General features: G+C 38.0%; 1 protein-coding gene and 1 non-coding gene across 2 annotated transcripts; one reads left to right on the top strand and one right to left on the bottom strand.

Annotated features, from left to right (window-relative positions):
- The first annotated feature begins 264 nt into the window (after positions 1 to 264).
- Positions 265 to 9179, top strand: LOC113708414 (uncharacterized). The gene is made up of 4 exons (XM_027230871.1): positions 265 to 453; positions 5949 to 6086; positions 6201 to 8157; positions 9079 to 9179. Exons 1-4 carry the CDS (start codon positions 265 to 267, stop codon positions 9177 to 9179), a joined length of 2385 nt encoding a protein of 794 aa, XP_027086672.1.
- LOC113709180 (small nucleolar RNA R71) lies at positions 6465 to 6571 on the bottom strand. Its single transcript, XR_003452601.1, has one exon. It is a non-coding gene; the product is annotated as a small nucleolar RNA R71 (small nucleolar RNA).
- Positions 9180 to 12736: the final 3557 nt, after the last annotated feature.

Here is a 12736-nt window from a genome sequence, read left to right on the forward strand (position 1 = left end):
AAATCATGAGTCCCGACCAATTGGTGCAAGTCCATTCTCTGAGTGAATGCGACTCAATTTCAAAATTCTGGTCGAGGTCGTGGACGTGGCCGCATAGGTGGCCGCGGACGTGGCCGTGCCCGTGGACGTGATCGCAGTAGATTTGTGCCTCGTGAAAATTATAACTATAGCAAACAATAAATATTTTTCAAAAGAGAAAAAAATAACTACGATCAGAAAAATGGAGAAAAGAAAATTTATGAAGAAAAATGTTACCGGTGCGGTATGGAAGGTCATTGGTCCCGTACCTGTCGTACGGTCGAGTATCTTGTCGATCTGTATCAAGCATCATTGAAAAAGAAGGACAAAGGCGTTGAGACAAATTTTATTGATCAAACGAATGACTATGATGATGGTGATGATGCTGATATGACACACCTCGATGTAGCTGATTTTTTTGAGCATCCTGAAGATGTAAACGAATATCCCATGATTATTTAGATATTTTTATGATTTTTTATATCTTTCATGTAATTTTCTTTCTATTGAATATTTATTTTCGCATTTTTATTAATATTTATTTTTGTTTCAAATTTTTTTCCTGAAGAAAAAATTAAAGAAGTAGAGAAATGGAAAATGATATTCTTATATTTCAACAAACACCAAAGTCATCTCAATGGTGTCAATTTACCTCTATATATAGGTACTACAAGATCAAAAATACATAAATTCTATTAAACACCCACTACTACAAGAATATGAAGAAACCTATGAAACGGTTTTTTCACTACATGAATAGATTTATGGATTGTAACTTTTATACATAATGTAGTCATAAAATCATGAATTAATTCTCTTGAGAATACAAAGGGACATCAACATTTTTAGTTATTTCATAACACTCCCCCTTGGATGTCCAATACACAAAGAATATGTCTCGTTAAAACCTTACTAGGGAAAAATCCATCGGGACAAAAACCTTAGTGAAGGAAAAAGAGTACACTATTCTTGTGTATTAATTTCTCCCCCTGATGCAAACGTTATTTGAGATCTTTTAATCGTCGCATTCCAATACTGTTCACCAATTTCTCAAATGTCGCAGTTGGTAATGGCTTGGTTAATAAATCTGCTAGATTATTATCTAATCGGATTGTTACACATCAATTTCATCATTCTTTTGTAAATCATGAGTAAAAAATTTTTTTTGTGAAATGTGTTTCGTCCTATCTCCGTTAATATATCCTCCTTTCAATTGATCTATACAAGCTGCATTGTTTTCATAGAATATAGTTCGAGAATTTTTTTTTCGGAGGATAACCCATAACTTTTTCGGATATAGTGGGTCATTGATCTTAATCAAACACATTCTCGACTGGCTTCATGAATTGCTATTATTTCAACATGATTCGATGAAGTGGCGGCTAGTGATTGCTTTGAAGATCGCCAAGAAATGGCTGTGCCTCCATATGTAAATAAATAACTAGTCTGAGATTTTGTTTTATGCGAGTCGGATAAATATCCAGCATCCGCATAACCAACCAATTCAGGTTTGGATTTATTTGAATAAAATAAACCAAGATCAATTGTTCCTTGGAGATAGCGAAAAATATGTTTAATACCATTCCAATGTCGTCTTGTGGGTGAGGAACTAAATCTTACTAATAAATTTGCTGCAAATGATACATCAGGTCTTGTACAATTTGCAAGATACATTAGTGCACCAATTGCACTGAGATATGGTACTTCATAATCAAGTATCTTTTCATTTTTCTCTCGTGGTCTAAAAGGATCCTTATTAGGATCTAATGATCTGACAACCATTGGAGAACTCAATATTTGTGATTTATCCATATAAAATCGCTTTAATACCTTTCGGGTATAAGCAGTTTGGTGTACACAAATTTCACCTTTCAAATGCTCAATCTGTAAACCAAAGCAGAATTTTGTCTTTCCAAAATCTTTAATTTCAAATTCTTTTTTCTAATATTCAACACTATTTTGAATATCTTCAAGAGTTTCAATTAAATTTAGATCAACTTATACCGTAATTATCACAAAATTTGATCCACTTTTTTAATAAAAACACATGGACATATTGGATCATTGGTATAACCATCTTTAGTTAGACATTCATTGAGGCGGTTATACCACATTAGTCCAGATTGTTTGAACCCATACAAAGACTTTTGTAATTTAATATAATAAATATCTTTAGAAGTTGATTTGCATGCTTCAGGCATGTTAAATCATTTGGGGATTCTCATATAAATATAAATTTCAAGATTTCCATATAAATATGCAGTAATAATGTCCATTAGACGCATATCTAATTTTTCATATACTGCAAAACTCATAAGATATCTAAATATGATAGCATCCATTACAGGTGAATACGTTTCATCACAATCAAATCCAGGCTTTTGTGAAAATCCTTGGGTTACATGTCTTGCTTTATCCCTCACAAGTTCATTTTTCTCATTTTTTTTCTCAAAAATTCATTTATATCCTACTGGCTTTACACTTTCAGGTGTTAGGACTACATGTATAAAAATTTTTCTTTTAGCCAGTGAGTCCAATTCAGATTGGATCGCATTTTTCCATTTTGGCCAATCATTTCTACGTTGACATTCATCAACCGATCTAAGCTCCTGATTCTCGTCATCTGCCATAATATCAAGTGCTACTTTATATGCAAAAATATTATCAATAATTATTATTTTTCGATTCCAACTTTTTCTTGGAGTGACAAAATTTATTGAATTTTCTATAATTTTATTCTATTCAAGAATTGGCACTTTAGGAGCGACCTCTTCACGAGATTGAATTTTGTCACTAATTATTGATTCATCTACTCCTATTTTCTTTCGAGAATTTTTATAATTCGAACCAAGAGGTCTCCCACGCTTCAGGCGTGTTTTAGACTCATTAGCACTTGTAATTTGTTTTTCAGGATTATCGATTTTAATCGGTGCATTTTTAGCAAGAATATGTGATTTAGTAACTCTTTTGGAGTCATTAAATGCATCCGGTAATTGATTTGCAATTTTTTACAAATGTATAATCCTTTGAACTTCTAATTCACATTCTTTAGTACGAGAATCAAGAAAATTCAATGATATTTTTCAAGCGATTTTCTTTTTTGGTTGATTTTTGCAAAAGCCTTGTATTATTTGCCGATAGTTATCGAGCGTGTCCGCATCCTCAATTTGAGCACTAAAATTTCTTAGATAATCTACATAAGACTAGAAGTCATTAGTGTAATCTTTTGGGTAATACACCACTAGTTCAGTAACCAAACCTAGTTGCGTTTTTAGTTCCGTTACTTTTTTTTGCCGCTAAATGGAAGGATAATAAAAGACAGCAGTACAGATGCTAGGTTGGTTAGCATGTTGAATTCGAGATGTCCAATTTTCGACATTGATTGTTAAAGTCCGCATTCTCCTTTTCATCTTTCGATGAGCACGAATGACAATTTCCTCACGCTCTTCATGCGTCAAGAGGATATGATGGTACTTCAGTTTTGGCCGCAGAAAATCCCTCACACTACAAAAATAATCATACTCCGCTTGTAAAAGGCTCGGATGAGGTTGTGGAAGCGTGTCTTTGAACATTTGATAGAAAAATTTCATATCAAGCACATTGCGCCTTTTCCACTCTTTTTCCTCCTTTCTACAATCAAATTTAATCAAGATCAGATTTACTTTTGCTCCAGCCACAAAAATTTTGTTCCCCGTTATGTCGCCGTGGCAAATTTTCATCTTCCAAATATCCCCAAAACACGAGATGATGCCCCTCCATTAAGAGAAATACTTTATCATCATGGGATGCATGATGCTCCTAGAAATATGCGCTGAAGGTACTGTCAATCCTCTGAGTGATGAAGTAGTAGCAATCCGGACACTCTCTCTTTGTAGTACCATATATCTGAAGATATTGAATCTTTTAACGAATATAATTCAGCCATATTCAGAATCACTTCTCAAATATCATTATGTGGCGAAAAAGTCACTGATAAAAATATGTTAGAGAAGACATTTTCTACTTTTCATATTTCTAACATGCTCCTGCAGCAGCAATATCGAGAGAAGGGATTTAAAAAATATTCTGAACTTTTCGCATGTCTTTTTTTAGTTGAACAAAATAATTAATTATTGCTGAAAAATCATGAGTCCCGACCAATTGGTGCAAGTCCATTCCCCAACGTGAATGCGACTCAATTTCAAAATTTTGGTCGAGGTTGTGGACGTGTGATAGAGCCGTTATTTGGCACGTTTTGCATTGTCATCTTGTCCTAATTTTGGCCATTCATGGTGCTAAGAAAGGGGATTTCACTCATATTTGACATTTGTGTGAATTGTAGGTGGTTAGCATTAAAATGATATCGCGGGAAAAATTTTCCAGAAGACTTTTCATTTCAGAGCGTGGCCACGCCTTGGAAGGTGGACGAAACCGAAAGACGGACCGTGGTCCATGTGGACCAGGCGCATCGGATCAAAGCTCCAAAAGGGAAATAGCTTTTACGTTGCTTTGAAGAGAGAATTTTCCTGCGGCGGCTATAAGAGAGAAAGAAAAGCAAGATTCAGAAAAAAACTACTTTTTAGCCTAGGCTCTCTTTTTCTACTTTTTTGGGAAAAGACTTGTCAGACACTTTTGTTTTCTCTTTTGTTTTCTTCTGCGGCTCTGGGTCAGACATTGGAGACTTTCTCCTTGGCTGTAGCTTTTGTTATTGGTTTCTGTACAATTTTTCCTATTCGAGTTTTGTTTCTACTTTCGCCCCAGGGATACGAACGCGTAACCCAACAAAGGGAAGCGAAGGTTTTTCAGCCGTTCCTTCATTAATTCATCTTTTCCAATTTTTCGGCAATTAATTGAATGAATTCAATTAAATCACGCGGGACTGACACGATGAGGAGCGGCTAATTTCTTCCTCTACCCAAAGATTGACGCGAGGGCGCGGTCCATAATATCTGTGAGATCTAATCGAATCTTCATTATTTCTTCCAATTTATTGCTATTCGTGTGTTTCCTGAATTAATTGTTCATGGGTATTTTATTAATTGAATATCAACGGCCGGGTATTTGATTTAATTTAATAGCCTACTGCCACGTTAATTAAATAGAATCCGTAATTGTTCATTTAATTGACACCCCGTGGCAACCACCATAATTGGCTTTATGATGGGGAAACGCATGATCTAATTTAAATAAACCCTCTTAGCGTGTTTATTGGTTAGGGTTGGGTTCTTCTAGCTTTAATGCAATTGGGTAATTAAATTCCTATGGTCGTACCTAGGTTTGTTATCTGGTTAGGGAAGCAGTTAATGGTCGTACCTTGACTGTCGAAAAGGTAAGGAAGAACTGGTTGTCAGAGCTTATTGATAACTATAACCAACCTAGTGATGAATGGGTGAAATATCTTTGTATCGATGAACATTTACTTGGACCGTGCCTGAGCAGTTGATCCTTTGGGTAGAACTTTTGTTAATTGCTATTTTTAGTGAATTGTGCTTTGTGAGTTAGTTTTGAATTTAGTTCGCTTTGTTTTTATTTTACTTTTATTTTATTTATTTATCTCCCATTGAAAATCCCCCAATTTTGTTCTGCTGATTTGGAAAGAAATAATTTCCTACCTGCTCCCTGTGGAATCGACCCTACTTGCCATTGTACGCAAAATTAGTATTTTTATAAACAAACCCGGTATATCGGATCAAGCAAACTCTTCGGGAACAGGGTGAATCAAGTAACCCATTGCACACCTAGGGTCCCTGCTCCAGTACTTGGATTTGTTCTATAATTATTTAATTGAGGTGGTAATTAGGATTTTTTAGTAATTATTATTGCACAGGTTCGGCACCTGTCAATTTTTGGCGCCGCTGCCGGGGAGTTGGCGTTTGGATTATTTGTTTCTTTTCAAATTCAGTTCTTATTTTATTTTTATTTTATTTTATTCTTCTTGATACTTTTGCTAGTTTATGCCCCGTTCTTCTCGCACAGGTGAATTGATATACGACGCAGAGGTTGAGAAGGCAGCGCGTAAGCGGAGGCAAGAGACCAAGAGACGAAAACAAGGGCACTTAATTGCTGCAAACGAGCCAGCAGAAGACGGAGTAAGCATGGCCAACACCTAAACATTGAGGGAGTTGGCTGCCCCGGAGCTGACTCACCAGCCCTTATGCATCACATTCCCCACTTTGGCTGAGAATACTGCTTTCGAACTGAAGTCGGGGTTGATTCACCTTCTACCTTCTTTCCATGGTCTCTCTGGCGAAGAACCCCACAAACATGTCAAGGAATTCGAGGTAGTTTGCTCCAGCATGAAACCTCCTGGGGTCACTGAGGAGCAGATAAGACTTAGAGCTTTCCCCTTCTCTCTCAAGGATGCAGCAAAAGATTGGCTATACTACCTACCAGCGGGTAGTATTACCACATGGGCACAGTTAAAAAAGAAATTCTTGGAAAAATTCTTCCCTGCATCCCGAGCTGCGAGTTTGAGGAAGGAGATTTGTGGCATTAAGCAATATCCCGGTGAGTCCTTGTATGAATACTGGGAAAGGTTTAACAAGTTGTGCACTAGATGCCCGCAGCACCAAATTAGTGAGCAACTGTTAATCCAATACTTCTATGAGGGGCTCCAATCAACAGACAGGAGTATCATTGAAGCTGCCAGTGGGGGAGCACTTGCAAACAAGACACCGAGGGAAGCGTGGGAGCTCATCGAAGCCATGGCAGAGAACTCCCAGCAATTTGGTTTCCGTGAGAGCAACCCTCCCCGTAAAGTCAACGAGGTAGAGATTTCATCCATACAGCAGCAAATGTTAGAATTGACATCGGTTGTTAGGCAATTAGCCATGAGAGAAACACCGCGAGCAAAGGTGTGTGGGATCTGTACTAGCATGGACCACTGCACGGACACGTGCCCCATTTTGCAAGAGGACGGGGCGGAGCAGGTGAACATGGCTGGAGGCGTGCCCGCGCCTCGTAGGCAGTATGATCCGTACTCCAACACGTACAATCCGGGTTGGAGAGATCATCCCAATTTCAGCTATGGGAACAGGCAACAAAATTCATTTCCGCATCGTCCACCAGGATTTCAGCAACCATGGCAACCGAAATCACAACCATCATCCTCCAACACAGGGAGTTCCTTGGAGGATATTGTAAAGAGTCTGGCTACGACTACCGCCCAGATCCAGCAAGAGACTAGACAGTTCCAGCAGGAGACCAGGTCATTGACCACAAATATGGCTCAACTCCAACAAGAAACTAGAGCTTTAACCATGAGCACCACTCAGTTCCAACAGGACACCAAAGCAGGCATGAAGGACATGGAGATTCGAATGAGTCAAATGGCAACTGCCATTAACCGCCTGGAGTCCCATGTCTATGGGAAATTGCCATCACAACCCGAGGCAAATCCCAGGAATGTAAGTGCCATGACATTAAGGAGTGGCAAAGAGGTGGATGGACCTAAAGTGGTAAATTCGAAAAGCAAAAGTGAGGAGGAGATAGAAAAGGAGATTGAAGAGGAAGGGCGCATTCGCGAAGAGCCTAAGGTAACATCTATTCCTTCGATCCCTATTAAATCTAATATAGCTCCTTTTTCTTGCAGGTTGGAAAAGACAAAGAGGGCAGAGAAGGAAAAAGAAATCCTGGATGTGTTCCGCAAAGTTCAAGTAAACATCCCCCTATTGGACGCGATCAAGCAGGTACCCAAGTACGCAAAGTTTTTGAAAGACTTGTGCGTTAACAAAAGAAAGCTAAGGGGTGATGAAAGAGTGATGGTGGGAGAGAATGTATCAGCTGTACTTCAAAGGAAACTCCCACCCAAATGCGGAGATCCAGGTATGTTTGCTATCCCCTGTAAGATTGGTCATTCTAGTATAAAAAATGCCATGATAGATTTAGGAGCTTCTATTAATGTGATGCCTAAGTCAATCTATGATTCCCTAAATTTAGGACCTTTAAAAGAAACGGGGATAATAATTCAATTGGCTGATCGTACATGTACTTATCCGGATGGGATAGTTGAGGATGTTTTAGTGCAAGTAGATGGATTAATTTTTCCTGCTGACTTTTACGTGCTTTACATGGATGATAGAAGTGCCCCAAATCCATCACCCATTATATTAGGAAGACCATTTTTGAGTACTGCCCAGACTAAAATTGATGTTAGTAAGGGTACTCTCACGATGGAATTTGATGGAGAAATAGTCCATTTTAACATTTTTGATACAATGAAACATCCTGTTAACTCTCATTCTGTGTTTGCTATGTATACCACTAATCTCTCTGTGCAAGAATTTTCTAAGTTTGCTTGTAGGGGTAGATTCAAGGTTGCTGCGAACAAGTCCTATAGGATGAAAGCAATTCATGAGGTAAAAATGGAGAGAAAATTTAGGAAAAAAGTTGCACTCAATGGCCATGTGGATCCTGGAGGAGGGCCACCAATTACAAGGAAAATTCAATTACATCCAGACTAAAAAGTGGTGCTATGTCTAGCCAAAGACATTAAAGAAATGCGCTGCTTGGGAGGCAACCCAAGGCTTCTTTTGTTTTAGTTTTCTTATATTTTTTAAGTTTTTGTTAAGTGTTAGTGTCATTTAGTGGGTTGTTATTTTGTGACAGGAAGTTGGCAGCTAGGCATGCCCACGCTAGGTCATCACACCTAAGGAATGGAGTTTTGGAATTGACGGTCAGACGATTATAACTTCTAAGGCGTGCCCACGCCTTCCAACCCTTCCGAAAAAGAAACTTCAGTCTTCTCCTTCCTGTTGGTGTTACGTCCGCCGCCATCACACCACCTTGTGCACGCAGTCGTCTCACCTCCTCCGCCTTAGTGTCTCACTTTCTCTCCCCGGTGGTCAGGGAAGTTTCTTTTCTTTTCCCCTAATACTTCATTTGTCTTTTCTACATTGAGGACAATGTAGGTTTTAGGTGTGGGGGGGAGTGGCTTCCATTAGTTCTTTCTTTTTCATTAGTTCTTTTTGCTTTGTTACTTTAAAAAAAAAAAAACACATGGGATGAATGATTAAAAAAAAATGAAAAAAATAAAAAAACATTGTAGTTAGTTGGCTTTTTGGTTATTTCTATGCTTGTTAGTGTTGGGGCATGTTGCTGTGATGAATGACACAATCAAAGTGAGTGGTTATGTGGTCAAGTATGCCAGCTATGCATTTTGTTTCCCTTGGCAGTGTCGTTGAATGTTGAATATGCAGGAATTGACCCATTCTTGTAACTTTTGGGGAGCTTTTGAGCCTTGCTTGAGCATATTATTCTTATTTGCTCTATTTTGTTTGATTGAGTAGGTATCACACATGGTATTGGCATTCTAGAACTTGCTAGTTTATACATGTCAAGGCCACATTTTTGTTGAATTGGATGCATTTGAAATGATAAGGGCATTTAGGATTTAACCCTCTTCAGCTATCTAAAAAAAAAAAAAAAAATCAAGCCCTCATCTTATCTCCCAATAATGAACCAATTTGATCTTTTGTCCTTCGTTTCTGGTTGATATCCGTGTTTGTTGACCCAAGACCTCTTTAAACTTTCTTGTTTACCCCTGTGTTGTCAAGGGATGCCTGAATTCCATCATTTGTGCAAAGCAACCAAAATTGGGGATGCGAGTCCTGATAGATTAGGAGCTATTTGATGCTATCCTTGTGTAAAGGAGGGAAAATTGGAAAAAGGCCATTGACCAGAGAACTTTGGCTTACAAGGCGTGCCCACGCCTTACAGGACTCTCCCTTGTAAAAAAAAAAAAAAAAAAAAAAAAAAAAAAAAAAAACTGAATAGACCTCGTGACCAGAGGACTATGGGCTACAAGGCGTGCCCACGCCTTGTGAGCAGTTTCAAAAAAAAAAAAAAAAAAAAAAAAATTTTGGGGCACTTGTATAAGGTGTATAGCAAATGGAAACTGCCTTATTAGTGAAACCCCTCTGGTAAAGCACTATGGTTATTGGGGAGTTTCGGACATTCTCTTGACACTTTACCCCCTATCTATACCTTCTTAACCCGCCTTTCACCTGAGCCCCATTACAACCCTATTAAAGTCCCTTTGATTTATGTGTTCGATTCACTCTTAAGTGGTGGAGATGTGATAAATGTGCAAGCCTATGGTAATGGCATTCCGTGATGTTGAATTGAGCGTTCCTAGTATTCATATATATTCTTCGAATTACAACATGTCCGGTGTGTTCTACCTTTGGTGATATTGTCAGGGACCCTAGATGCTTGTGTTAGTATAGACTACTGCATAACCTCTGCTCTCTTGGTTGTATTTCTGAGCTCCGAAATGCTTGAGGGCAAGCATTGTCTAGGTGTGGGGGGATTTGATAGAGCCGTTATTTGGCACGTTTTGCATTGTCATCTTGTCCTAATTTTGGCCATTCATGGTGCTAAGAAAGGGGATTTCACTCATATTTGACATTTGTGTGAATTGTAGGTGGTTAGCATTAAAATGATATCGCGGGAAAAATTTTCCAGAAGACTTTTCATTTCAGAGCGTGGCCACGCCTTGGAAGGTGGACGAAACCGAAAGACGGACCGTGGTCCATGTGGACCAGGCGCATCGGATCAAAGCTCCAAAAGGGAAATAGCTTTTACGTTGCTTTGAAGAGAGAATTTTCCTGCAGCGGCTATAAGAGAGAAAGAAAAGCAAGATTCAGAAAAAAACTACTTTTTAGCCTAGGCTCTCTTTTTCTACTTTTTTGGGAAAAGACTTGTCAGACACTTTTGTTTTCTCTTTTGTTTTCTTCTGCGGCTCTGGGTCAGACATTGGAGACTTTCTCCTTGGCTGTAGCTTTTGTTATTGGTTTCTGTACAATTTTTCCTATTCGAGTTTTGTTTCTACTTTCGCCCCAGGGATACGAACGCGTAACCCAACAAAGGGAAGCGAAGGTTTTTCAGCCGTTCCTTCATTAATTCATCTTTTCCAATTTTTCGGCAATTAATTGAATGAATTCAATTAAATCACGCGGGACTGACACGATGAGGAGCGGCTAATTTCTTCCTCTACCCAAAGATTGACGCGAGGGCGCGGTCCATAATATCTGTGAGATCTAATCGAATCTTCATTATTTCTTCCAATTTATTGCTATTCGTGTGTTTCCTGAATTAATTGTTCATGGGTATTTTATTAATTGAATATCAACGGCCGGGTATTTGATTTAATTTAATAGCCTACTGCCACGTTAATTAAATAGAATCCGTAATTGTTCATTTAATTGACACCCCGTGGCAACCACCATAATTGGCTTTATGATGGGGAAACGCATGATCTAATTTAAATAAACCCTCTTAGCGTGTTTATTGGTTAGGGTTGGGTTCTTCTAGCTTTAATGCAATTGGGTAATTAAATTCCTATGGTCGTACCTAGGTTTGTTATCTGGTTAGGGAAGCAGTTAATGGTCGTACCTTGACTGTCGAAAAGGTAAGGAAGAACTGGTTGTCAGAGCTTATTGATAACTATAACCAACCTAGTGATGAATGGGTGAAATATCTTTGTATCGATGAACATTTACTTGGACCGTGCCTGAGCAGTTGATCCTTTGGGTAGAACTTTTGTTAATTGCTATTTTTAGTGAATTGTGCTTTGTGAGTTAGTTTTGAATTTAGTTCGCTTTGTTTTTATTTTACTTTTATTTTATTTATTTCTCTCCCATTGAAAATCCCCCAATTTTGTTCTGCTGATTTGGAAAGAAATAATTTCCTACCTGCTCCCTGTGGAATCGACCCTACTTGCCATTGTACGCAAAATTAGTATTTTTATAAACAAACCCGGTATATCGGATCAAGCAAACTCTTCGGGAACAGGGTGAATCAAGTAACCCATTGCACACCTAGGGTCCCTGCTCCAATACTTGGATTTGTTCTATAATTATTTAATTGAGGTGGTAATTAGGACTTTTTAGTAATTATTATTGCACAGGTTCGGCACCTGTCAACGTGGCCGTAGAGGTGGTCGTGGACGTGGCCGTGCCCGTAGACGCGATTGCAGTAGATTTGTGCCCCGTGAAAATTATAACCATAGCAAACAATAAAATATTTTTCAAAAGAGAAAAAAATAACTACGATCAGAAAAATGGAGAAAAGAAAGTTTATGAAAAAAAATGCTACCGGTGCGGTATGGAAGGTCATTGGTCCCGTACCTGTCGTACGACTGTGCATCTTGTCGATCTCTATCAAGCATCATTGAAAAAGAAGGACAAAGGCATTGAGACAAATTTTATTGATCAAACGAATTACTATGATGATGGTGATGATGCTGATATGACACACCTCGATGTAGCTGATTTTTTTGAACATCCTGAACATGTAAATGAATATCCCATGATTATTTAGATATTTTTATGATTTTTTATATCTTTCATGTAATTTTCTTTCTATTGAATATTTATTTTCGCATCTTTATTAATATTTATTTTTGTTTGAAATTTTTTTCCTAAAAAAAAAATGGATGTCAAATATTTGGGATTAAATAATAGTGATGACGACATTTGTCTCTTTGATAGTGCTACTACGCACACCATATTAAAAAATAAAAAATATTTTTCTTGTTTCAAAAGGGAGAGACAAATGTTAATACTATTCGTGATAGTGCAAAATTGACTGAAAGTTTCGAAAGAACCAATTTATTTCTTTCTGAAGAGACTAAAAATATATTAAATAATGCACTATTCTCTCCCAAATCTCGGAGAAACTTATTGAGTTTTAAAGATATCCGCGGAAATGGATATCATATCGAGACAATGACTGAGAC

This window comes from Coffea arabica, chromosome 9c, assembly GCF_036785885.1.
Source record: "Coffea arabica cultivar ET-39 chromosome 9c, Coffea Arabica ET-39 HiFi, whole genome shotgun sequence".
Taxonomy (NCBI): Eukaryota; Viridiplantae; Streptophyta; class Magnoliopsida; order Gentianales; family Rubiaceae; genus Coffea; species Coffea arabica.

Excerpts from the sequence above, each read along its gene's own strand:
- LOC113708414 (XM_027230871.1), top strand. The coding sequence starts at position 265 with ATGGAAGGTCATTGGTCCCGTACCTGTCGTACGGTCGAGTATCTTGTC. Across the intron at positions 6,087-6,200 it reads ACGAGCCAGCAGAAGACGGA|TCGGGGTTGATTCACCTTCT; the intron begins GTAAGCATGGCC and ends TTCGAACTGAAG. Across the intron at positions 8,158-9,078 it reads TAAAATTGATGTTAGTAAGG|TGTTGGGGCATGTTGCTGTG; the intron begins GTACTCTCACGA and ends TATGCTTGTTAG.